At 46.3% G+C, this 27951-nt stretch overlaps 1 protein-coding gene across 1 annotated transcript; it reads right to left on the bottom strand.

Annotated features, from left to right (window-relative positions):
• Positions 1-218: 218 nt before the first annotated feature.
• On the bottom strand, positions 219-26901 carry Dnase1l3 (deoxyribonuclease 1 like 3). Its single transcript, XM_028786035.1, has 9 exons — positions 26772-26901; positions 26493-26671; positions 20439-20527; positions 17441-17530; positions 16458-16570; positions 10412-10524; positions 7648-7805; positions 1763-1859; positions 219-1503 (listed from the first exon to the last, which is right to left on the bottom strand). The coding sequence occupies exons 2-9, from the start codon at positions 26646-26648 to the stop codon at positions 1336-1338; spliced, it is 984 nt and encodes a 327-aa protein (XP_028641868.1). The 5' UTR covers positions 26649-26671; positions 26772-26901; the 3' UTR covers positions 219-1335.
• Positions 26902-27951: the final 1050 nt, after the last annotated feature.

Genomic DNA, 27951 nt, shown 5'->3' with positions numbered 1-27951 from the left:
AGCCACAGAGCCAAGGGCCATAGATCAAAACTTCTGGAAGTACAAGTCAAAATACAGCCCCTCCTTTTAAGATGATCTGGGATATCTGTCAGGATGACGATGATCTCAGAACATCTGTCACGGTGACGGAGCTAACACAAAGACTCATGGTCCTTTTACTTACATTAAAGTCATGCAGTCCCCAGTACATTAAGGAAAAAGAGCAACTCAGACCCATATTTACAGTGTAGTATACTTTGTATTTCTTCAGGTTACACATGGTGCTTGTTTATGTGCAGACACCCTCGAAGAGCCCGCAGCTGTTTGGAGGGGTTGCTTCCCAGACTGAGAATGGGGCCAGACGGGCCATTGCTCTTCACTCTTCCTAAGTACAGGTGTTCATGTGCAAGAGTAAAGAAAGAATATCCAGGAAGACAAAGCGAAGTGCATAAAAATGGGTGCCCTGCATACAAGCAAGATGGCACCACACTGCTAGATTCCAGGAGTGACAGGAAGGGAACAAAGCATCTGGTCTGAGTTGGCCAATGGGGCTTGCACTGAACCTGGACTTGGAGTGAGTTGCAGTGCTGGCCATGGTTAACAAACACAGTGTGGTCAGTGTTGCAAGGAGACGTGGGATATGGAACTGGGGACATTTGGAACAGGACAGGCGTACAAGTCTGAGCCCTTCAGGGAAGGGGACAAGGAGAAAGAGGAAAGGGAGAAAGGGAGAAAACATGCTGTTGGAGTATGCAGTGCAAAGTGAGGCTGGCTGTCAGATAAAGGAAACCTTCATGATGTCGGAAGACTGAGCTCAGAATATGGCGATGGCTTATACACAGTGCTGTGAGTACAGGTGTGCGGTGGGTAGGGGTGGGCTGTGGGTAGGGGTGTGCTGTGGGTAGGGGTGTGCTGTGGGTAGGGGTGGGCTGTGGGTAGGGGTGGGCTGTGGGTAGGGGTGGGCTGTGGGTAGGGATGAGCAAGACACCACAGTGGGAGTGTCCTTCATTCCTCTTCCCTGCATGATGTTGCCATGGCCTGACCCCAGACAAGTGAGTTTCATTGCCTCCATCATAAAATATCATGCCATGCCAAATCTTGCCATTTGAGCTCATTTCTGGGAAACAGGAGTGCCCTGTGACCTTGGCAGCTTGGACTGACAGATGATATCTGTCCTGCTGCCTAAATTGTGGCTGTGTTTCACAGAGTACCAGTGATAGATGCTGTCGTGGTCATGGTAATGTAACAGAAGTCTCTCCTCCCAACTTGGTTCCAGGCAAAATTATCTCAAGTGGACAATGAAAGCAGCTTGGCCAGTCTTGATTCCTGAGCGTGCAGATAGCTTAGACCTGAGAGCTATTTTATTTGGAAGCAAGGAATGGCTTCCCAAAAAATGGCAGCATGATACCTAGGAGCGATTGCCTTTTTTCTTTTCTTTAGAGAAACAGATTTTCTGTTGTTGGTGAAGGCCCTTGAAGACTGTAGCTTAAACTCAACTGGAAAGTGGTCACTGACATCCAGGGCCTGTAAGGGGAAAACGGAAGTAGATCTGGGGATTAAGGAATGCCTGGGACATGCCACGGCTTTATCAATGACTACAGACAGGAGTAGAAGGGACAGATGAAATGTTTGGGGGTCACCCGGTAGAAACTGACGAATGTTGCTCTTGGTCCTGCTCCTGGGAAGTCTTGGCAGGTCTTCAAATCTGTAGCTCTTCAGACTCAAGAGCAGCCCTCCCACATCTCCAGAGTGCTGAATCAGAAAGAGAAGTTGGTACTCTTACCTCCTCTTCAGATAACTCATAAGCTTTCTGAAAGTCAAAGACGCCATTGGAACGGGGAACCACGGAGTTGACTATCTCTTGTCCACAAAGCACAATCCTGGAGTGAGGACAGGGAGGACAGACGATGCATGAATTAGTCCAAGCTGTAGACTTTTGGAATAAAGGGGAGGTCTGAGTTTAACTCTGGAGTCTATTGAACAGTCTAACCCATTTCTGTAGTGAGTGCTTCATGCCCACAGCTGAGTTTAGCTTGCTCTCTGTGCTGATTAATTTTTGTAAACTTGTCAAAAGCCTAGAAATATCTGGGAAGAGGGAACCTCAGTTTGAGGAATTTCCTCCATTAGACTGGCCTGAGGGCATGTCTGTGGGGCATTATTTTTAATTGTTAATTGATATAAGAGGATCAAGCCCACTGTGGGCAGTATCATCCCTAGGCAGGAGGGCCTGAGCTTTAGTAGTGGAGTACTTCAGTTTTGTGTATCCAAAGTAATTTATAAAACACTCACGAATGATAAAAGAACTGCAAGAGGTATCACCATTCCTGATAAATTGTTCTACAGAGCTATAGCCATAAAACTAGCATGGGATTGCCACAAAACAGACTTTCTGATCAATGAAATAGAGTTGAAGAACCAGAAATAAATCCACACACCTATGCACACCTGATTTTTGATAAAGAAGCCAGAAATACATACTAGAAAAAGGACAGACAGCATCTTCGACAAATGTGGCTGGTCAAATTGGATGTCTGCATGTAGAAGAATGCAAATAGATCCATATTTATCACCCTGCACAAAACTCAACTCCAAATGAATCAAAGACCTCAACCTAAAACCAGGTACACTTAATCCGATAGAAGAGAAAATAGGGAATAGTCTTTAACTCATTGGCACAGGAAAAGTCTTTCTGAATAGACCACCAATAGCACAGGCATTAAGACCAATAATTTAAAAATTAATGAATGGGACCTCATGAAAATAAAAAGTAAGCTAAAGGGCATGGTCATTTGGACAGAGGGTAGCTTACCAACTACACATCCAAAAGAGAGCTAATATCTAAAATATATAAGGAACTCAAAACATGGACATCAAGAAAACCTATAACCAAATTTAAAAGTGGGATAAAGATTTTTAAAAAGAATTCTTAAAACGTGAAGCAAAAATGGCTGGAAAAAAAACACTTGAAGTGTTCAACATCCTTATCCATGAGTAAAATACAAATCAAACTACTTTGAGATTCCATCTTACACCAGTCAGAGTGACTAAAAACAATAATGCAAGTGACAGCACATGCTGGAGAGGGGGTGGAAACACTCATCCATTGTTGGTGAGAGTATAAACTTGTTCAGCCACTATGGAAATCAATGTGGCAGCTCATCAGAAAGATAGGAATCAATCTACCTTAAGAGGCAGCTGTATCACTTGGGCAGATACCCAAAGGATGCTTCATTCTGCCACAGAAACAGTTGCTCAAACTTGTTCATTGCTACACTATTCAGAATAGCCATTAATGGGAAACAACCTAGATATCTATCAATGGATGAATGGAAAAAGAAAAATGTAGCACGTTTACACAATGGAATATTACTCAGCCATTGAAAATGAATTCATAAAATTTGCAAGTAAATGAAGCTAGGAAAAAATCATCCTGAGTGAGGTAACTCAGACCCAGAAAGACAAATATGGTATGCATTTGTTAAGTATTTGCTTATATGTGGATGTAAGCTGTTAAGTCATAGATAAGCAAGCTACAGTTTGTATAACCACACAGGTTAGGTAGAGAGTAAAGGACTAGGGGGGAGAGGTTGACCTTCCTAGGAAGGGGAGATAGAACAGATAGTTATGCAAGAATGAGGTGGGGGGATTGAAAAAAGAGGATCAAGCAGGAAGGGGAAGGGAAGAAAGGGGAGAGGGAGGGAATACAGGGAAGAAGAGGTAAAGTTAGGGCCATTTGAGGGGTCATTAGGAAACCTAGTACAATAGAAGCTTCCTATAATATAGCATATATGAGGGTGCTAAATGAAACTGACAAATACTGGGGGCGATGGAGCCCCTACTGGACATCTCTCATCACCGAATGAAGCTTCTAGGACTGGGAATGGTTTATACCCAGTCAAGGTGTTAGCCAAAGAGGTCCCATGGGGACACCCAAACAGTCCAGGATATTGCCAAGGCTCTCCACAAGTCAACAGTAAGGCCTGATTGCTGAAGCAACACCTATACAACTCACGATCACAGAGAAGTCAAGCTGGAGCCTACCTAGAACCTTCACCCTTATGGACCAGTATTGTTAATACTGGACTTTAGTTACTCTGCATGCTACCAAAGGAGAATGGTAAACACCAATCCACCTACAAACTTTCTACCTACAAGAGTGACCTACCTGCAGGTTACGCTGCTACAATAATGGCACAATGCTTGGAGTAACCAACCAATATCTTATTTAAGTTAAGGCCCATTCCATGAGCTGGAACCCATACCCAAACTGCTTGGGTGACCAGAGCCTGAGACTAGATAGGCCAGGGACCTAGGGGAAACTAAATACTATTGTTCCACTAAAGGAACATAGCAATGAAATAACTCCTGATGACATTCTCCTATATTCATAGATCCATGTCTTGCTCAGTTATCGCCAGAGACGCTTCTTCTTGTAGCAGATAGGAACAAACACAGAGACCCACAGTCAGACATTACGCAGAGAGTGAGAGACCTAGGAAAAGCTCTGAAAGGGAAGTCTCCATCAAATCCTTCCTCTCGGGGTTCAGGAAACTCTGAGGAAGAGAAGGCAGAAAGAGTATGAGAGGCAGAGGGAATGGAAGACAGAAAGGAGTCAAGAGCTACATAGGTACAACATGGCTGGCACACATATGAACACACAGAAACCATGGCAGCATGCTAGGGCCTGCATGAGCCTGCACCAGACGGGATCCTAGAGCAGAAAGGAGATGTGTTGACACGCTCCCATCTCTAACCCTGAAACTATTACTAATTGACTATCACTTGCAAGTGAAAATTTTGTTTTCTCCAAGGGAGTCTCACTGAGAGAACAAATTCTTAATAAGGCTAGGCTTCAAGCCCAGCAGGAGATAGGATTCTACTCAACAACACAAAACAAATCCAACAGCATCTTTGGAGGCTCCTTCTGTCCTAATGTTAAGTCAGGGCATTTTTCCCCTTCTATCTTACAGCTCCTTTGTATATATAGTGTGACTTCTGGTTCGGGGTTCTTGTGGGATTCCTGTGTATTTGAATGTATACATCTATACACATTTCTTATGCTTTTTCTTAGGCTCTTTTCCTTGTTTGGTTGTTTTGTCCTATTCCAATTTTTTGTTTTATCTTATTGTATTTTATTATTGCTTCTAAGCCTGTTTGTTTTCTAACAAGAAACAGAAAGGGTGTAGATCTGGAAAGGAGGGAAGGAGGGGAGAAACTGGGAGGAGTGGGGGAGGAGAAACCATCATCAGAATGCATTGTATGAAAAAAGTCAATTCTCAATAAAAGAAAACAAGTAAATGAAGAAGAAAAGAAAAGCAGCTGAGCAAGCTAGAGGGACGAGGCCAATCTGCAGCATTCCTTCATGGTCTCTGCTTCAGTTTCTGCTTCAAGGTGCTGTCTTGGTTTCCCTTGATAATAGATTATAACCAGTAAGTTAACCTTTCCAAACAAATTCAAGACAAACCCTATCTCAAGACAGTAAGACAGACATGTATCTCTGACCTCCAGGTACATGCACCTACATACTCACTTGCATTCACCAACAGAGACACATAACAACAACAACAGCTTAGAAGAAAGAAACAAAGAATTGGACTCTAGCATTTGCCAAGGGAGGCGAAGCAGGTAATTCTATGTAATCTTAGTGCCCTGCCTAATTTGTGGAAAGTGGATGAAACTGCCCTTCTTTTGTGGCTCTTCCCTGAGCTTTTCTACTTCTGAGTGGTGGCTTGGTTTCTGGGTTTGAACTGCCATGGATCCCATAGCTGGCATGAGTGAGCTGGCGCCATCTCCCCAGCTTGGCTGAAGACTCATAAGAATGGGAAGAAAGGCCTGGGAGCTTGAGAGATGGTAAGTTCTCACCCTGGGCTTCCACTTTTGAAGGCTGAAACAATAATAGCCAAAAGGGAAACTGTGGCCTCAAAAAGCCCCAAGAGGAACAAAGGTGACCAAGAAATGGGTGTAAATTCAGACCTCAAACGTAAGAAGTAAGCACACCACGAGGAAGGTTGTGCTCCCTCCTCAGCAAGCTGAGGGCTGAGAACAGGGGGCACTGTGGGACTCAGGTTTCCCCCACTGTTGTCTGTGGTTTCTGCTGTGGATGGTCACTGGCATTCACATACTTCAGATATCCTCATGTTCCTCTTGACTCAGAGAACAGAGCTGACAGTGCTTGAAAAACCCCAGGGAAAGTTAAAGTGCACAATGACTGTCACTATTTAAACACGTGTATCTGCGTGTCTGTATAGCAATAATTTTAAAAACTATTCAAGTCAGGTATAGTGGCACATGCTGTAATCCCAGCACTCTGGAGTCTGAGGAAGAAAAACCAAGAGTTCAAGATCATTCTGGGCCAAAGAGTGAGTCTGGAGCCATGTTGGGCTACATGACAAAACCCTGTCTTGAATCACAAAGTATGAATACTGTTGCATTAAATATTCTCACTTTAAGTTTGAAAGCTATTTCTTTGTTGGGGATCAAGTGACCGCAAGCATGCAAGACCAGAGAACAGCTTTGTGGAGCTAGGGGTCTCCTTCCTGTTCTGGGGACTCAAACTCAGTTCTTCAATACTTGTGTGGCAAGTGCCTTTACCTGTTGAGCCACCTCGCTGCCCCTTACTTTTTCAAGTAGTACCTAAGGGTTGCAAACATTGGCTCAAGGTATACAAGTGGGCTGTATGTTTCAGCAGTGTTTATAGCAGCAAATCCCTGGTATCTGCTGAATGGCCAGTGATGGCGGTGGGGTGACCAACTGTGGCCTATGTTTGGGATAAGATTGATAACAACACAGGAATCACCTGTGGCCATAGCTTCCTGAATGTTCTAGGTATCATCTAAGAACACACAAATGTATTTAGCATTGGTCAAAGGACAGGCACTGCTTTAAAAGTTTTACGTGTGTCATTTCTTCAACCCTCACTATGTCCTCACAACTGAGTTGCTTTCAATGCTACCATCTGTGATTTACAAGTGAGAAAACCAACACAAAGTATGAGTCTTGGTTGGTCACAGCACTTCAAGTGGTGGAGTTGGGACTTGAACTCAGGCCCTTTTGACATCAGTGCTGGCCACTGCTAAGTTTTAGTACAACCATATACTGCTGTATACTGCATAAGAAACTAGAGGGCCCTTGTACAGGGGTAGCCTCCACGCCAAACAACCACCACCTTGGACAGTCACCTGTGCCCAGCTGGGATTGTTGACTGCTTACATCTCCACAAAGAAGGGTAGGGAGGGTTACAAGACCAGTTCCTGAGTTTCCAGACCCTCCCTAACAACTGAGCGTGCAACTCATCCCCAACTGCCCATGGCCTGGGGAAGGGATAGAGTGTGTAAGTCTTATAAGATTAAGGGATCCAGGCTTTATCTATGCAGTTGTGGAAAAGTCTCTGCTAAGTAAAGACTTCCTGGTATGGCCACTTGGCAGGGGAGCACCCACACTCTAATAAGGAGTAAGCACCCCCACCTAGGATCTATAAGGAAACCCGACAATCTCATGAGTTCCCTGGAGTGAACTTTAGTGGACCCCCTACCTCGGTTTGGTATTGGGACTGTAGGGTGGGCACTGTTTACATCGTCCCTAGCAAAGAAATCTTAGCTAACAGGTTTGAAATGGAGCTGACTCCTCAGACTGCCCTGGGACAAAGGCAGCCTCTGTAGAGGCCCTTACCTGTCATAGGCACAGCTGGTGCTCTTCTTGACTGTGGTGTCCTCTTGGTCCCCAATCAGCCAAACAAAGTTGGGGTCCGTCCTCAAACGGATGTTCTGCCAGGCTTTCTTGGGGACATAGCTGCAGCCGGCATTGAAATCACCCATGAAGATGAAATTCTGAAAGGCATGATTTAGACCCATCACTTGGTAAGCACTGGAAAACATTCGTGCCTTCATTTTCCACCACCTGCAAGGACCCACCTTCCACGCCCAGTGAACAAAGAGGTATGTTTGGTTGTTGGTTGGTTGGTTTGGTTTGGTTTTGAAAATGGTATAGTTCTGTATAGTCCTAGATGTCCTAGAACTCATTCTAGAAACCAGGTTGGCTTTCAACATAGAGATCTGCCTTATACAGACCAGGGTGGGGATTTGCTCCTGGCTTTGATCCCCAGTGTGACCATAGTAAGTGAAGGAATTTAAATAAGTAAACTTTAATCGGTGGTTAGAACACAGGAAGACACAGAGGAAAGGCAGCAGAAGATGATGAGAATCAGCAGGCAGAGGCCAGAGGCCCTGGAAGGAGCAACCCTGTCCTGGCACACCGGCCTTGGCTCTGCAGCCTGGCCAGCAGGAACAAGCAGCTCAGAGTTGTTTCAGACATACTTTCTGCTACACTGCTATGCCACAGCAAACTTACAGAGCTTCTGTCTTTGTTTCATTTCTTTTAAAAAATTTATTTATTTTTGTTTTATTTGCCTTGGTGTTTTGCCTACATGTATGTCTGTGTGAGAGTGTTGGATCCCCTGGAATTGGAATTACAGACAGTCGTGAGCTCCCATGTGTGTGCTGGGTATTAAACCAGGGTCCTCTGTAAAAGCAGTCAGTTCTCTTAACCCCTGAGCCATCTCTCCAGCCCTGCATCTTTGCTTCCCTTTTAAGAGAAGAGAAAACAGATTCCAAGTGAGTCACAGTTTTGACAAGGATGTGACAGTTAGAAGGAGTGGGAAAGAGGATGCTCACCCACCGAGCCATCCGGTTCTTAGTCACCATCTCTCTGTAGGTGGGTGTGCACAGGTAGACAAGAACACTGGAATCCAGCTAAGACATCCCCTCCCATAAACACTGCAGCAAATATGAATGAGTATACACCTCAGTACCCAAGAGGCAAAATGCACTTGCGTAGTGTGATGATAGTTGCTTTGTTGTCTCTCTGTGTCCTATTGTATGTGTTGGGGTCAGAAACTAATGCCTAACGCTTGGTCCTTGGAGACAGAGAGTCCTAAGGGTTGCAGGCCTAAGAGTTAACTGTCTTTTTCCACTCTATACCACCAACTGTTGGAAGTGTCCCCACGACACCCCCAAGGGCCAAGGGAAGAGAATTCTAATATCCCACACTACAGAGGAAACAGCTTACTTCCTTTTTTGTGCTATTGTTTTGGATGATTGCTGACTTGTGAGTTTTCCTTAAGAACAATTTATTTTGATATCTGTAATTAGGGTTTCCCGTGAGATTAAGGACACAACATTATCCCTGACTTATGTACCCTAGCATGGAGTGAACTCAATTCAGCTTCGTTTGAAAGCGCCATTAGCCACAGCAGGAACAGGTTAGACTCTAACCCTTAGAGGGAACGTGCAGACTGCTCTAGGCCACACAACCAGGAGCTTGAAGCATTAACAGTCAAACTTCAGTCTGCCCTCCTGACGGTTCCTCCTCCAAGGTTTCTTCCTGGGGTCCTATTGATCGATAGATGCTCAGTATACTCTTGCTGAGTGTGTGGGATTCATCATTTGTCCTCGATCTTACAAGTAAACAATAAAACACACCCCTGGGCTTCTTGATGGTCAGTTTTGACCATCTGTGTCCACACTTGACTCATTTTGTACCTTGAGCAGAGGAACTGAGGAGGAAGAGGGACTCTCAGCATCACATTCCGAAAGGAAAAAAGAGGAATTTGGTAGGAGAGCCATCTGAGCGCTTCCCCATTTACCAGGTGCTTCCTCAAGCCCTCAGAGCCTTCCTAAAGAGGTGTCGGCTGTTTTGAGGAGCAGCCTCCTTCTCCTTTACATGATCTTGCCACTTGCCTCTGAAACACTCCCGACCTCTATACCTCACTGTTCTCATCTGTGAATCGGGACAAATTGTAGGATTGCTTAGTATGTGTGGCAGGGAGTACACATGTGCAAATATACATGTAGGCATGCACACATGTAGGTATGCAAACATGTAGGCATGCACACATGTAGGCGTGCTTGTGGAAGCCAGACTACAATCTTGGGAGTGTTCCTTAGGTGCTCCTGCTTCCTCTCTCTCTCTCTCTCTCTCTCTCTCTCTCTCTCTCTTTCTCTCTCTCTCTCTCTCTCTCCCTCTCTCTCTCTCTCTCTCTCTCTCTCTCTCTCTCTCCTGTTGTCTATTGTTTCATGGTTTCTGGGGACTGAACTCAGGTCCTAATGCTTTCAGGACGAGCCCTTTATCTCTCCATCTCCCCAGCCCCTTGTTAGACTATTGAGAGGATTAAACTCACTTGTTCTTGTGTACTCTCAGCACATTGCCTAGGCCTCAGTGCCAAATGCTGACCTCCATCATAAATGCAGCAGAGCATGAATTCCCAAGACCCGCTGGGACAGGCCCAGGCGGCTTTAGCAAGAAGGACGTTTAGGGCTGAAGAAAAGCCTAGGACGTGGCTGTGAATCTGTAGTGGCTTGCAAGTAATCTGTCCCCTGCCCTCCCACTCAATAACTGGTGTTGCTTGATGGAATGAAACAAGCACAGAGGTCCTCACCTCTGCCTTCCATTGGCTTTTCACATCCGCGTAGACATCAGCCAGCTCATCTATCTCTTTAACCGAGGTCTCGGGAGTTGTGTGCAAGGGAACAATCACGAAGTCCTTGACAGCTGAAAATGGCAAACAGGAGGTGGTACAGTGAGACTTCTGGAATTTTTGGTTTCTTTTTAAAACAGAAAAATAGTATAAGAATATGTTTTGTTTTAATCCCAGGTGTGAGATATGGGGCTGTTTTAGTTTGACCTCAGCAGCTGACTATGATTTGCCTCGTCCTCTGTGAGGGGTGATTTTGCCAGCTGCAGATAGATTTTGATTTTGATTTCTGGGGGCTTTTCAGAGGATATATAAATGCTAGGTCCCCAAGAGGCATGGTTGGTTGTTGGCTTATTGTTGATGGACGTTAGTCACAGTTTGTTAGGTAGTCTTTCACAAAAAAAGAAATAACAAGAAGAAACTAGATATCATGACAGTGCAGATCAAACTTGTCCCAAGGAACTGACACCCCTAATTAGCAAGGTAGTAGTCTGACAAGAACATCGCTCCCTTTCCAACCTCTGACTTCATTCAGGGATCTCTTTCCTTTCTTCTCTATCACTTTTTTCTCTCTAGTATTAGGGGGGTTGAAAGGGTGGAAGAAAAGGGATGGAGAAGGGTAGAAGAAAGGAGAACCCACAAAGTAACCAAAGTCCAGCTACAAGGTGGCACACTTCCGGTTAAGGGCCCACTGACACTGCCTGAGAAGAAACTGTCCCTTCGAGGAGGCACTGTTGTATTTGGAGGCTGAAGACAGGCTCCAGCCAGTGGCTGGAACTTCAGGATTTAGTGGCACCAGGACACTTGTTTTCTTTCAGGACATGGAAGACTCCTACCTCCCACCTGTGCTCTCTCTAGCTAAAAGGAAGTTGGTAGACGTGGTACCTACTGGTACTGTGGATTCTCTCTCTCCTCTCTCTCCTTTTTCCTTTCTTTTTTAATGTGTGTGTGTCTGTGTGAGTATGTCTCTGTGGGTCTTTGTGTGTGTGTGTGTGTGTGTGTGTGTGTGTGTGTGTGTGTGTGTGTGATCTGTGTGTGTGTCTGTGGTGTATGTCTGTGTCTGTGTGTGTGTGAGTATGACAAATCATATTGCAGAGTTGGTTTTCTCCTTCTATGTGGGTTCTGACGATCTCACCTGCTCTTTCTTTTTCAAATCTTCATTTTTCTCTTGGTTCATTTGGAATAATAAAAGTTGTTTATGTTTTTTGGCTGTACCACTCTTTTCTAAGAGTAATGAATTCATCTGGGTGTGGTGGCACACATCTGTAATTCTAAACTTGGGAAGCTGAGACAGAAGGATCAGAAGTTTGAAGCCAGTCTCAGCTACAAGAGAATGCTTCAAAAATGAAAAGGATAACCTACAGCAGATAGACAAAAGGTTACTTGGAATAGGGCCTTAGTGACCACTTTGTTCAAGGTGGCCTTCTGGGGCTGTAGGTGTCCAAGGTGGCTAAGACGGGATGAACACTTGGCATATGTGCATTTTGTTTTGCATCTGTCTCCTCTGCTACCTTAAACTTTGGCTCAGATTCTGAGCTGACATGATCACCATTTAAGGAGGCAACAAGTCTGTCATCCCCTGAGACTGAAGACAGATGTTTTCATCATTCCAGAAACAGTGAACCCTGCAGGAAGGTCAAGCCCTAATGGAAACCTAGGCAGGAACCTCAGGCAGCTACAGTGTCCTCCAGGGCACTTGAATTGCCCCCTGGGGCCAGTCACAGATCTATGCATGAAGTTGTGACCAGGACTGTTGACCAGCTCTGCCTCTCCTGTCTTTTCTTCTTTGCTGTCTCTTTTTGATTTCTGGGAGTCTTGCTAGGGTCACCCAGGATAGGGCTCAGGACACTCCCACCTGCTTCCTGCTGTTGCCACACTGGCAATCATGCCTTCATCTCAGGTGGGAATCTTGGGGCGCCAGGTGGCAGGTGGCAGACCTGATTTGTTGTGAGTCCTGAACCCCAGCCCCTGACCAATGACTCTGATAACATGTTTAGCTTTTGTACTAAAAGGAAAATGAAAAATGGAGGCTGGCAAGTTTATAGTCCTTTTATAACCAAGAATAAAAGCCCCCCCCCCAAAAATACTTTAAAAACTAGAAAGCAGGTCACAGAGGTACGTAGCTTTAATACCAGTACATGGGAGGTTGAGGCAAGTTCTGTCTGTGAGTATGAGGCCAGCCTGATCTATATAGTGACACCCTGTATCAAAAAACAACAAAGGGGGAAGGTGCTGGAGAAAGGGCTCAGTGTTAAGAGCATTACTAGTCTGGCAGAGGATTGGAGTTCATTTTCTAGCACCCATGTTGGGTGGCTCACAGCTGCCTATAACTCCAGGGGCATTCAACATTTCTGGCCTTCTTGGGCACCTGCATGATGTATGTGTATACACACACACACACACACACACACACAGAGAGAGAGAGAGAGAGAACGAGAGAGACAGAGAGAAAGAGAGAGAGCACGTGCACGCCCTGGGTTAGATTCTCAGCACCACATAAAATAAGGCATGGTTGCATAGGACTGCAATTTCAGCATTCAGAAGTGGACACTCAAGAATCAACAGTTCAAGACCAGCCTGGGCTGTGTGAGACCATATCTCAAAACAAAACAGACAAGATGATGGTTAGGATGTAGTAGTATACTTCTCTAATGCTAGCTTTAGAAAACAAGAACCAGGACTGTAAAATCAGGGTTAGCCTGGGCTATATAGCAAAACCTTAAAACAACACAACAACAACACACAGAAAGGAACACACACACACACACACACACACACACAGAGAGAGAGAGAGAGAGAGAGAGAGAGAGAGAGAGAGAGAGAGAGACTGCTAAGTGCAGCTCCCATGTGGACCTGGGAACCACGGCTTGCCCATGCCTGCAGGAGCTGTGATGAGACTCATTGAGAGTCACCCCCTTGGCTTCCACTCCTGCCTCATGTGGGAAGGCTGTGAGATGGCCACTTGTCCAGCCTCATAGTGAGAACATGAGAACAGCAATTCTTTTCCCCCCAATTGATGGCAGCTAGCTTGCAATGAGCCAATATTTCATAAGCCTCTGCCATCTTGTGAACTCTTGTGTATATGCCAGTTTTCCCAAGCCCTGAACATTGTTGAGCCTTTGCCATACCCTTCCCCTTTACACTGGTTAGGAACTAGCCAATCTCATCAGACTGTGAGGCCAAGTTCCCACCCATGGATGAAACACGGTCAGCACCCACAGTAAAATAAAAACTAATTGAAAGTCCCTCCCCTGGACACTTGCTCACTTAGTTTGGGTTGTGGCACATCGTTTTGCAAAATGCCAGGTTACTCTTGGTTTGTTGTGTCTTTTTTTTTGGAGGGGAAGGGTTGTTTGTTTGTTGTTGGTTTTTGTCTTCAAGACTCGGTTTCTCTGTGTAGCAGGACTTCTCTGTGTAGTCCTGCAACTCACTGTATAGACCAGGCTGGCCTCGAACTCAGATATCCAAGTGCTGGGACTAAAGGCACACATCACCACTGTCTAGCTCATATGTGTTTCTTTCATCAACACAGACAATATTGCTTTCCAACAGGGAGCTGGGACTTAGACCCAAAGGATGTCCCTGGAGCCTGAGGACTTACTCCTTAGCCACACTTCCATTTCCCAGCTCCTGTGTCTCTGCCTCTCTGATCTCCCTACACACATTCCCCACTCCCCCCACCCCACCCCTGCTCTGAGATCCTGTGCTCTCAATGTCTCCCTTTCTCCAGCCATCTGCATGGGCACAGACCATGTCTGCCCCGATGGTCGTGACTGTGGTCCCTCTAAGGCGGTCCTTCCGCAGTATTTGATGTGCCCTGATTGTTCCTTCATCCTCTGCACTCGTTCTCCTCTCTTCCATGCTTGACGCACAGGAGCCCCCTCCATCATGCCAGGCTTCTATTTTCAACTCACCTTTTTGGCTGCACTACCTAGCACAACTCCTGGCACACTGGAGACGCCCAAAACCATTTCTTGATTGAATACATAAATGAGTGACTCAGGGGCTGGAGAGATGATGGCTCAGTGATTAAGAGCACTGGCTGCTCTTCCAGAGGTCCTGAGTTTGATTCCCAGCAACCACACGGTAGCTCACAACCATCTGTAATGGGATCCAATGCCCTCTTCTAGTGTGTCTGAAGACACTGTATTCATATACATAAAATAAATAAATATTTTTTTAAAAAAATGATTAGATAAATGAATGAGATTGTTAAATCATTTGTCCCAGCAGAGGAAAGGAAAGAAAGACAGGAAGGTAAAGGGTCAGAAAATACAGATTTGCTTAGCAGTACAGAACTTTGCCTCTCTTTGAGAAGAAATGGCGCTTACAGGCGGAGGCTCTCCATGCCCTGCCTGGCATAGCAAACAGGATAATGAATAAGAGGATTACTGCACTCACTGTCCTCAGCAGCCTCTTCTCTTTCTCTACTGAGAATTCTCACACCTCTTTCATAATCATTTTCCCAGAGTGCCCTCCTCTAAGCTAATTAACCATGGGCAGAAATAGTTAATGCCGCAGTTCAGGGTGTTACATTACAACAGTGTTGATGGATATAGGCATACTTCCTTTAATTCTGCATATATCTATCTGCCCACCTCTGTCTCCCTGCTACAGTATGATGTCATCCGGGCAGGGACGCTGTCAGTCTTCTGCTCTGACACATAGTAAGTAGTGAAAAGCATTTGACGCTGCATGCTGCAACTTACATTTTAATGCTTGATTCTTTGTATTTATTTTCTTTCAGTGTAGACGATTTGATCTGGGACCTTGTGTGTGCTAGCCACATGCCCTTTCACTGAATTATACTGTTGGCTCTTGGCATTTTGAGGCAGGGTCTCACAATATAGCTCAGGCTGACTTGAAACTGGCCAATCCGTTTACCTCTGCCTCCTGGGTGCTGAGATTATAGGCATGTACTACCATGTCTGGTGAAATCGCAACCTTCTATTGAGTACAGTGGTGACCGGGAGTGTGGGCTTTTGGGTTGGTGGCTTGACTTACAGCTATGGCTTGTCTTTAATAGCTTTTAGATTTTAACAGCTTGTCTGGCTACTTTAGTAGCTGGATTTTGAGCAAGTGATAAAGCCTTTAAAACCTCAGTTTCTTCAAATCTGAGTAGGCGGCAATCCTAGCCCCATACCTCAGGAAACTGGCCATTAATCATGGACCAGTAGCAGTGTCACTGGGAATCAAAATGCACCTGATATGGCTTTTCTCCCTCCTGGCAATCTGTAGAGAAGGTTGCTACACTATGGAGTGACTTGACTGTAGGGGGAGTGAGACTCTTGGGGTTTTCCTTCAATGACCCCACTTCTGTCTTTTGAAAATGAAGAAGTTATACCTGACAGGGATCAAGAACTGAGATAAACCATTTCTATGCCTCTAAATACTCAAGAGGGTGGAGCTACCAATGATTCTGGAGAATGGTACCCAGGCCGGGAGGTCCTGCATCTCAGCATTCTGAAAAGCAAGCAAGCCTGGTCCCACCAGACAAGCTTTTTTTCTCAAGCTCAGGCATCCCATAAGACAATGCATGCATGAGTCTGAGAGCATGGCTCACACATGATCAGGGCTGTGCTCCTTCATGGGCTGCTGGGGAGGTAATGAGGAGAAAGGCTGTTACAGTTTAAATATAAAATGGCCCACATAGTTACATGTGTCGAATGCCTGGTCCCCAGCTGGCAGCAGTATTTTGGGAGATTGTAAAAACTTTAAGAGATGTATATGGGCATTGCTGGAAGAAGTGGGTCACTGGGCAGTGACTTTGGAGGTTACCCTTGGGCCCTGGTGCCTTTCTCCCACCTCTCCACCATAAGGTGAAGAAGCCCTGTGGCATAAGTTCTCATTGCCATAATGTTCTGCCCCACCACAGCCCCAGAGTCTATGAAGCACCAGACATGACCTGAACTCTCTGAAACATAAATAAATCTCCCCTCCTCTAAGGTATTTGCATCAGTATTTGGTCATAGTGACCTCAAGGGTAACTGATATAGGGTCATAGTCTCACCAGTGAAGGGCGAATGGAACCAAACCACAAAGGGCTCTCTGGAAAATACGTCTGTGTCTCCATCCTGATAGTCATGGTAGAGGTATTTTGCCTTCACAGATACCAGCTTCTCCCTAGGAGAGAAAAAGAGAACTCCTTTCTCTGAGTCCTTTGGTTATCATAGTTTCCTTTGACTTCAGTAGCTTCCAGAGCAGGCTCCAGTGGTGGTGGTGGATCTGGAGGCTCTTTTCCCTAAGTACAGGCAGTCAGCTCTTCTCCACAGAGTTGAGGCCTGTGTTATACCTGCTATCTGGGGCACATCAAGTGAATGATTTTTAAATGGATTGGCATTAGGAAGCCAGTGAGAGTCCTCTGTGCTACACTCATGTGCTGGGACAGGCCTTGCCCGTGAAGGACAAAGAACTCCTGCCCCAGCCAGTCATTAGTTGTCACAGTGCTACTATGTCGTCTACTAGTTAGTGTCTGAGTCATTTTCTTAAGGGTTTTAGGTGATTTGCTTTGAGACAGAGTCTCAGACAGGGTCAAGCTCAGGCTGACCTTGAACTTGCTGTGTTGCTTGAAGATCCTCCTGCCTCCACCATTGGAGTAGAGTGCTGGGACTTAAGGCCCGTGACACCACAATGCTGGGCATCAATCCAGGTTTGCATATGCTGGGCAAGCACCTCATCACCTGAGCTACAGCCCCAACACACTAGTCATTAATTTGATGACAAAGATTCTGATTGATAATGATAAATGCCTAGAGACCTGAATCAAATGTTTTTGCTTCATTTGAGCAGGGTCTCGGTATGTAACTCTCACTAGCATAAGACCATGTAGACCAAGCTGGCCTCAAACTCATAAAACTTTCCCTGCCTCTGCCTCTCAAGTCCTGGGATTCAAGGTATGTGTTACCATGCCTTGCCTAGAGTCTATTTTTAAAGGAAAACACAACACACATATTTGGCTTCGATTCAGTCAAGTCAAGGGTCAGCCGAACTCACTTGTAGAGGAAGGCATACTGTTCTTTGTACGTGTTTCTTCCAAGTCGAGAACTAATCACATAGTTGTATGTTGTGCTTCTTCGTGAATTTCTAGAAGACAAAATATTTTAGTGTGCTGTAAACACTAAACACATCTCTGCTGCATCTGCCTCCACGTCCCCCGTGCTGGCACATGGTACCACGGCTGGCTCTTATGTCTGAGGGCTACTATTTTTACCTCCCACTCCATTATTGTTGTTATTATTATTACTATTATTAATCATTGACAGGGTTTCTCTGTGTAGTCCTGGCTGTCCTGGAACTCACTCTGTAGCCCAGGCTGGCCCTGAACTCAGAGATACCCCTGCCTCTGCCTCCTGAGTACTGAGATTAAAGGTGTGTGCCAATATCACCTGACCCCCCCCCCCACTGTATGATTTAATAACACAAGGCTAGAATTTGAGCATAAACCTTTTCTTTTAATTTGTTAAAAATTTATTTATTTACTTTCATCCCAATATCAGCCCCCTCTCCTCCCAGCACCCTCTCACATAGATCCTCCCACTCATTCCTTCCTTTCTCCTTTGCACAGGGGGAGCCCCCCCTAGGTGTTACCTCCCTCCACATCACTACCACCTTCCACATCAAGTTGTTACAGGACTAGGTGCATCCTCTCCCACTGAATGTAGCCTAGGCTGACCATTCTGGGGAATGGGATCCATAGGCAACAGGCAACAGACTCAGGGATAGCCCCTGCTCCAGTTGAAGACCAAGCTTCTCATATGTTACATATATGCAGGAGGGCTTAGGTCTTGAGGCTAGACCTTTCATTTCAAACACCACAAGCTTTGGCCTGCTTCTGTAAGAATCACAGGACCATCTCTGGATGGTCCAGGCAGAATCAGAAATCCCTGCTTTAGATTCTTCAAGATGGCTTAGCAGGTAAAGATGCTTTCTGTCAAGCCTAACAGTTTGAGTTTAGTCTCCAACACCCAAAGGGTGGAAGGAAAGAACTAACCCCTGAAAATTGTTCTTTGACCTCTAGATGTGTATCGTGGGACACACACACACACACACACACACACACACTGCCATTGCTATAACTCCTGTTTCTTTGTTGGGGTCAAGTTTCTCATGTCACCTGTCCACATACCACTTCTGAGGTCTACCAGATGCCTCCTCTTCTGAAGCCCCCTAGGATCTGCTCAAAAGTTCTGGTACTGATTTCCAACAATCAACTATTTATTCCTGGGGTCTAGAGCTTCACCATGCAGGGAGGGAGAGGGCAGCAGACTATCTCTGGCCTCCACAGTGAAACCTGACCCTCTCTGTGAATATATCTAATCTACTGATAACCTAGTCCAGACAGCCTTACACTCCATTGGCCCCCAAAAGGATCTGGGGCCTGATTACTATCTGGTGGTCAGTTGGAAAAGACAAAGGGGCTAATTTAGGGACCAATTTAAACTTTACAGAAATTTCTTGTGTTTCAAATGTGTGCTGTAAGCCAGACCTGACCATGGGAGGCCAGGAGTGAGGACAGCAGACCTAGGCTAGGTGTTCAGTTTGGAAGGCTGGCCCTCTGTTAGCTCTAGCCTGCTAGGTTTTGAGGCAGCTGCAGAGTTAGCTTACATGTACAGCACGGTCTTAGCATGTGTGTGGTGCTATGTTCATCCAACTGGGAGACCAGTGGGGGTGGGGTTTTTTTCTGCTTGGGGTCCTCAGCCCAGTCTAGGCAAGTTAGGAGTCAGGACGTTGAAACCCTTCACTCCCAGATTGGCTCCAGGCTGACTGTGGGGAGAAGTCTATAGTCTACTTCTCCCCTTGGCCCCTCATACTCTTAAAAACTTCCTGAAGGTTGAAGGGGCTAAGTCAGGATCCAGATCTAAATGTAGAACAGACCTCTTCCCATGGTGAGCTTGCTGCCTCGACACAGACCCCAATGCAACAGGCCAGCTGACTATGACCCGAAGCCTCCAAAACAGTCAGCAAAAGCTTTCCTCTTTTTAAGATGTCTTTCTCGGGTATTTTATCACAGTAATGAAGAGCTAATGAGCATGGAAGTTTGTTGATCATTCAGAAAGAATATAAATCATCACTATTAACCAGTGTCATGTAAAACTCTTGGAAGGTACTACCTTTTGTTTCCATTGTTTGCTCCCTCCCTTCCCCCCCTCTCGCTTGAAGCACTTTTTTTTTCTGTATAGCCATGGCTGTCCTAGAACTTGCTCTAAAGATCAGGCTGACCTTCAAGTTCAGAGATCTGCCTGCCTCTGCCTTCTGAGTGCTGTGGTTAAAGATGTGAGCCACTACCACCACCACCACTATCACCACCACCACTACCACCACTATCACCAGGTTTTTTTGTTTTTTTAATGGGTAGCCCAGGCTGACCTAAAACTTGTGATCTCCTGCCTCTGCTTCCTTCAGCAAATCCTACTGATGTCCACTACCACAGTCAGCTGTACTGTGGGTGAAACATTTAAATCATACAGTAGTATTGACACAAAAACTGGTCTCCTATTCCTTCGCTGACCTAGCTTCACGGTGGCTTTTCAGTCTTATAATCCCAGAAGTAACCATTAACAGTTGTTAGCTCATCCTCCCGAGTCTTTCTCCTGTGATCATCCAGGCATACCCCTCTGACCAGTACTCATGTGAAAAGTAACACAGTGACTGAACTCACTGTTTCTGATACATTGTAGCCATTTTCCCCTGCTGATGGTTTCTTCTACCCTCTGTGTTTCACCTTTACCACAGGATTTCTTAGCTCAGCCTCTTACCTACTCCTTTCACTTTTCTGTCCCATTTCTTCACCTTTTTTTCCTCCTGTCTTTACTCTGTCATATTAAGACCAGCCAGGTGAAAGCGCACAACAGGAGCCTACTCAGCCCTGAACAAACTGCCAATGGTTAGAGTAAATGCCAGCCATGGCACTGGTTTCTATCCCCCTGCCATACGTCAGGTGCTCTTGCCCTTGACTTTACAATGTCTGGGGCCCATCCCTCTCCCCCTTTACCCATTCAGCTTCTCCATCAGCATGGGACAGATGTTGTTGCTGCTGTCCTTGATTTCCATCAGCAGTATAAGGTCACAGCGTTTGATGATCTGTAGAGAGACAATTCTCAGGGTTTGAGGCTGTTTACTGTAAATAACCAAACTTTTCACCAGACACTTGCTGTAAGAGGACTAAGCTCAGAGCCAGACTGATTCCATGACAGGCTGCAAACTGACAGTTTGGGAGACTAGGCCTAAGTTTCTGTTTCCCAGAAATAAGAACCTGGATCCAGGAACCAGCGCTCAGCCAACCACAGCCGTAGGCAACCAATCCAAGGACACCTTGTCATCTGGCCTGAAGTAAGAATAGGTAGTTAGAATGAATAAGCAGCCCCTCAGGGAGGTCTTCAGAGCCTAACCAATTATAGAATTAGTCAGACCCCTAGAGATAGAGCTGACCAATCAAGGTGAAAGGGCACATACCCCTCACTGGAATTCCCTTAACTGACCATAAAAAGCTGGACCTTCGAGCCCACTAGGGGTCTCCATTCTCAAATGGGGAGAACCCTGCATGCAGGAAATTCATTGGAATAAATGCTCATTGCCTTTGCATACTGTTTGAGTTTAGCGTATCATTCTCCCATGATCTTGGGCCCTAACAGCTGGGCTTCAAGCACCACAGTCAGGTGGTTGCTAACATAGCTTAGTCTCTTCCTGAACTAAAAAAAAGGGCTTCCTGAGAGCAGTGCCTTCCTTGTGGTTGTGTCTCTTAGCGTTTTGTTGATGTTTGCCATTGTTTTGAGATGCTGTCTTATTGTTTAGGCTGGTCCCAGACCCTAGTGCTGAAGGGATCCTCCTGCCTTAGACCTGAGTAGCTGGGATTGCAGGGTGCATCATGTGCCCAATGGTTTGGTTGTTGCTGTTCTTTAATTTATTTTCTGTCCATTATAATTTGAAAAAATTAATTTCTTTAATTAACTCTTTGAGGCAGAGTCTCAGGCTGGCCTAAAACTTGAAGATCTGCCTGCCTCTGCCTCCAGAGTGCAGGGATTAAGGGTGTGCACTACCACAGCAGGCTGGTGTTTCTGTTTTAAAGATGAGGTGACTGAAGATTGGATAAGAATAAGTACATTATCCAGTCTTGCAGCTAGAAAATAGACACAGCAGCCCCTGAATCTAAGCAACTGAGTCCAGAGCCCTAACTGTGACCCTCCCCCGGATCTACAGCTTGAGTCTGCGTCTGTGGTTACAGCAGTGGTGATAGCAATAAGTAGCTGCTGAGTCTTTAATGAGTAAAGGTTCTGGGCTGGCTCTTGCAGATATCAGGAGGCCTGATTACAATGATAACAATTCTAAGAGCTAATATTTATCCTGAACCTACTTCACAGCAACACTAAGAGAGGGATATGGTGGTTAGCCCATTCAATCTAGATGGCAACTAAACTCGAAGTAGTTATGAAATTTTCCTGAAGTCACACAGCCAGTACAACTGGGAGAGCCAGGATTCTAGAGCATCTCCAGTCACATCTGCAGCAGGGTGGAGTCCAGGTTCCAGAGACCAGGGATGCAGTCTTCAGGGAGCTGAGGACTAACATCCAGCTGCTCAGGAAGCCTGGATTCTAGCTTAAACCCACAGCATTGGGCACACAGGACTCAGTAGCAGCCTTGTGCTCAAGCTAGCCTGTGGGTTAGTCATTGGATACTACCACACCCTTCTAGAAATGACTGCGAAATGTACATATTCAGTGTGTGTAATGGCACACACCTGTAATCCCAGCACTGAAAGGCAGAGGCAAGCAGGTCTGTGTGTCTGAGGCCAGCCTCATAGTGGCATAGTCTGAGGTCAGGGCTACCTAGTGAGGCCCTGCCTCAACACACAAAGACAAACGAATGCACACACTCTTTGATTCAGTTTTTTCTATTTTGACCCTTCACAATGATAAGATAGACAGAGTGAGAGTTTGGGGCAGCACCAGGCATGCAGGTGGCCGGAAGTAGATTACCAGGCCAGAAGTACTTTCAACTTCTTGCTTAATATTACTACATAGACATGTGTGTGTATGTGTGTGTGTGTGTGTGTGTGTGTTAAGTACCTGTGTTGAGGCTCTACATATTCCTATATATGTGAGAACATGTGGAGATTAGCGGTCAACCTCAGGAGCCTTCCATCTTGTTTTCTGAGGCAAGGTCTCTCATTAGACCATTATGCTAAGTGAATACACAACAAGCCCCAGCAATCCTACCTCCTCAGCACTGGGGTTACAAGCATGCACCATCACACCTGGCTTGCTCACAGAGGCCCTGGGGGACCAAAGTCAGCTCCTCATGCTGGGACAGCAAACAGCTTACTAACTAAACATCTGCCCAGCCATGTCTTTCTTTATCACCGAGAAAGCCAATGTGTTGAGTGGTAAAGGAACTTTGCAGGCTTTCACAACTAGTTAGGAAGAGCCAGGGTCAATACTGACTGCATAAGCTAGGATGTCCCTCCTGCTCTTCCACACAAGACAGACATCATTAGAGGCAAAGTTGTCCATATTTGGTCATCACTGTGCTCTTCTCAGGCATGGTTAGAGCATGAGGAAGGTTGCCTTCCTCCTCTCGTTTTTCCCCTATCCAACCATTTGTAGTTGAAAGGATACTGAGCCCACCCTGGGCGTGTCTCCTGTGTTTCTCAGCCTGCATCCTCTCAAACAGTGTTTCTGCATCCATTACATCATCTCCGAAGGGAAAGCCTGACACTCTAAGGCACTGGGATTGGTTTAAGGGAAGCTTGTCACCCTTCCTAAGCCTTATATAATACATGATAATTATTGTTTCTGCAGTGCTATGTGCTGAGTTCTTAACTCTGAGGTAGACTCAGGGTTCAGCCTTGCAATCATTGTGTTTTTAAGCCCATTCTACAGATGGGACAGCTGTGGCTCAGAGAGTAAGCCACTCAATGCAGGGAAGAATCTAAGTGGTAGGGAAGTGGATTGAACTCCGGGTCTTCCCCATTATGTTACGCTGTTCCCTGCTTAAAGACATCAGGTAGAGCTTTACCTGATCTCTACCCAAGATCTCTCTAGACCTCTCCAGACTGTTCCTTCCCTCTCCCTCAGAGCACACATGACACCCTTATCTGGATTCCATCCATACTAACCATACAAGTCCTTCACAATTCTATCCCTTGGAAGTTTTGACAGCATAATAGTTGGCACAACTACCATCCAGGCTCTGGTAACCTTCTGTGCAGGCAGGAATTTGGCATCGGCCAAATCTTAAAGGGTCCAGAGCTTGGTTCTGAAAGGGCTCCTAGGAGTCTCTTCCTAAGTAGTAGGAAACAGAAGAAACATGGCTTTTCCCTGGGACCATGCCCTTTTGAGAATTCAGACAACAGGATCTTGCAGATCCTTGTCTAAGGAAAACTTCCCAGAGATATAGCAAGGAAACTAGACACCAGTATCAGCTGGAGAAGCAGGGTTCAGACATGCTTGGTAAGCAAGGGACGGGGATGTCAACAGGAAATATGCTGTGCTCTCTCAGGAAAGAGAATCTGAGCCCATGGCTTGCACTTGCTTTATGCCAGTGGGTCATCTGAGAGCGGGACCTTGGCCTTTGGCATGCTGATCTCCTTGGCTGTGTAGTGGCCAGGAAGGGGGTCTGTAGTACAGAAAGCTCACTCCTCACACTCTCTTGCTGTTCAGCTCACTCACTAATGCTCACTGAACCTTAGAGACACCAGCTATACAGAGGCTATGGGGGCTGCGAAGAGACTACAGCAGCAGATGGGACTCAGGTGGTAGGATTCTTGCCTGTTGTACACCAGTCTCCAGCACAAACCAGGGGATAGCACATGCCTTTAATCCCAGCACTCAGGAGGTAAAGTCAGGGGGATTAGAAGTTCAGGTCACCCTTGGTTACACAGGGAGTTTGACCAGCATAGGCTTCATAAGAAATACCGATAATATTCTTCTAAGCCATAACTTCTTGTTTTACTTTTTGTTTTGTTTTGGGTTGTATTGGGGGGGAGGGTTTTTTTTTTCTTCTACAAGACAGGATTTCTCTATGTAGCCCTGGCTGTCCTGAAACTCTGTAGACCAGGCTGGCCTCAAATGCATAGAAATCTACCTGCCTCTGCCTCCCAAGTGCTGGGAGGCTGGGAGCAAAGGCGTGTGCCACCTGCCCTGCCTAAACCATAACTACTAGTGTTATATAATGCCTTTTCACGGTCCATTTATACCTCTAAACTGAATGCTTTCCTACTTAGGTTGTTTGCATTCTTTTGGTGGCAAATGTGACTTTCTCCTTGATCCATGCAAGCACTAATATTCCAATTGAGAACCAGGAGAGGTCAGCTGCCAGTGTTCTGTCAGATGGCTCTGAGAGTTTTGGAGAGATTGGCTTCTGTATACAGAATGACTTTCTGAGGACAGGAATGAAATCTTGACAAAGACTTTAAGCAGACCTGGTGGGACTCATAGCTCTGGGGACAAGCTGTGTGGAGGAATGGAATCACCAGAGAACAAAAACACAGCCCCCAAGAGTGTGGCAAGCTTTCCAGGGTTGAATCAGTCAAGAATGTGGATAGGCACTTAGGTCCCCAGGGCTCCCCTGGGCCACGTGTGAAGAGGTTGGGAAATAGTTTCCTTGCATGTCAGGTTTCTCCATTAAGCCGTGGCATCAGAGTTGCCACTGGCTCGGCACAGCTGTCCCAGTAAAAACATATCTAGAGGTGCTTAGCTATCATCTAAAGGGCAGAGTCACCTGGGGCCCAGGGCCATCTTGGCAGTAACACATCAGGTCTTCTGTCTGTATTCTCTATCCAACAGTAGCACGACACTGGCCTCAGCTCTGCTCAAGTGGGCTTCACTGACTACTCTTACCAGCCACTCAGGTGGCAGAGCCCACTTTATATAAAATATCAGGAAGAGAGGGGACCTTGAGCTCCCTCAGCTGGTAGATGGGGTCTGAACCCAGGGCTGCTGGCATTTTCACCATATACTGGGACCTCTGGTGCTTCTGCTGTTACCGGTGATGGTGGTGATGGTGGTGGTGGTGATGGTGGTATGTGTATGTGGTATGCTGTGCTGAGATGGGGTCTCATGTAGACCAGGCTGACCTTTAATCTTCTGTATAGCCAACCTTGAACTTCGGACCTTCCTACCTCTAGCTCCCTAGTGCTGAGACTGCAGGTGAGTGCAGTGCTAAGGATGGAACTCTGGACTCACAAACATTAAGCAAGCATCCTACCAACTGAAGTAAATCCTAATCCCACTCTGTTTTGTTTGTTTTTAAATAATAGCCACAGCACAGAGGCCCAGCATCAGAACCCATGGAACAGAGAGTCAGTTGAACAGAGAACTGTAAGCAGCTTTCCCAGACATTGGTCATATTGCCCAAGGACCATAATATTCATAAGCAGACAAAGAGCAGAACAGAGAGTTGGGGGACTAATGGGGGAGAGGGATAAAGGGGTGAAAGGAGAGAGACACGGAGGGAAGAAGGAAGAGGGAGAGAGAGAGAGGGAGAGGGAGAGGGAGAGGGAGAGGGAGAGGGAGAGGGAGAGAGAGAGAGAGAGAGAGAGAGAGAGAGCCTGGCTCTCACGCTTCACCAAGATTATGAAGAGGAGGCAGGCAGGGCTGCACCAGCTCCCTCCCCTCCACGCCCTGGAGCTCCCCTGCACCTTGTCACCCTTCTGAGTTCTTCAATAGCCCTTGCTCGTGAGATTGACAAATGAGACCATGTATTTACCGGGACTGACACAGACATTCAGTACGTTCAGTTAAAACCGTCAGAACAGCAGCCGGTACCTGGGACTGACTGCCAGCCGGACTTTGGCGAGAACATCACAATTACCTGCTCAAGTAAACTTGCTCAAGTAAACCCTCAAAGGAAGGACAGGCCCACCCAGTCTGAAGATGGAACAGAAAACACCAGGAGCTGAGGTGGGTGTCGTGATCGTGGTTAATTGTCCTATTAAGCCAGCAGTTTGTCCTTACCTCCCCCCTACCCCTGCCACGAGGGTAACATCAGATCCCTTGAGTCTGCAGCTGGGAGAAGGTTCAAGGGGTGTCCAGGACTGAACAAGACTCACCTTCACAATGATATCCATGGCTTCATGGTTTGCCTTCTTGCTCTCTCCAAAGGACCGCACATTGAAGGAGCAAAGTCTCAGGGTCAGGGCACCATGGAGGGCAAGGATGAAGACCAGCAGGGAGGCCAGGCGTGGAGAAGCTGGGTGCAGGGACATCTTTGCACTCCTGCAACTTCAGGCTGGATGAACACAAGGTCTGGCTCAGTGACTTATAAAGCCAGCTGATAACAGGAATTACAGGATCCCTCTCGGCCACTTTCACTTCTCGGAGGAACTCACCATCAGGCTCGTTTCAATCCCCAAGGAAAGGAAGACAATGGGTTAACCCTTAGAGAATCCTCTGGTTTCCTTGTTCTTGTCAGGGAAAGGACTGAATTTATGCATCAGCCTCTTTAAAAGCCACTCATAATCTCAGTGGCAGGGGTGGGGTGGGTCAGTCCTGATCTCTGGGCGTGTCTCCTGTGAGAGCCATGGGCCTTTTCCTGGTAGTTGATGAGCTCGAAGTGTCCACACAGAAGGAGCTAGACTGGTGGAGCCACCTGCTGGGGGACAACGATTCGGTGAACAATTGCCACTGGACACATCTGTGCAGTGTCTTTTTAGCCATCTCCATGGGTGCATAAGATCAGGTTTAGTTTGAATTCAGTGAAACAAAGGATACCTTGGGATCTGAGGAAAGCAAGGGAGAAATCCCAGGAGCAAAAGTGTCACAGACTGAGGCCCTCAGAGGCAGCAGAGATAAAGAGCTTGCAGGAAAGAACCCCAGGATGGGCAGGGATGGGCCGGGTGGCCCAAACAGGTGTTTCCAGTGGCTGACGCTGCCATGTGCAGCAGCGAGTGAGTAGCCAGACAGCAATCCTACAGTGTGACATGACTGTGTCATCACATAGCATCACACCAGCAGCTTCAGGTTTGCGGCGAGGAGGGAGCACAATTTAAGATTGTGTAACTCTAGCAAAAGTCACCTGTGTAAACTGAAGCACAGAGGGTGGGGGAGCCACACCCACGTTACAGCTTCTACAAAGCTGATTAACTAATACAACCACTGTGACTGCAGGGTCAAATTATCTTGTAGCAGTCTTCAGCGCCCTTTAAAGGCCATCCATTGCCAACACCTGTGCTTGACCTAACATCCTGTGACAGTCAGGTAAACCCCTGTTGGAATACACGAGCAGAACCCTAGCTCCCACTAACCCAGAATCCAAGAATGTCATCAGGTAGCAACTAAAGCCATTCACATGATTTTCTGCTTTGCTGAGGCCACCTACCTGGTATTCCCACCAATGTTTTGTTTTGTTTTGTTCCTATAAAAACATCCTGAAACTGGCTCAGAGGTTAAGAGCACTAAATGATCTTTCAGAAGATGCCGGTTCAATTCTCAGTACCCACATGGCCGTTCATCATGATCTGTAACTCCAGCTCTAGGGGTTCTGACACCCTCTTCTGGCCTCCACAAACA

Source organism: Grammomys surdaster, unplaced genomic scaffold, assembly GCF_004785775.1.
Source record: "Grammomys surdaster isolate TR1022 unplaced genomic scaffold, NIH_TR_1.0 125428, whole genome shotgun sequence".
In the NCBI taxonomy this organism is placed as follows: Eukaryota; Metazoa; Chordata; class Mammalia; order Rodentia; family Muridae; genus Grammomys; species Grammomys surdaster.
This window is presented reverse-complemented; position numbering and strand designations above follow the sequence as displayed.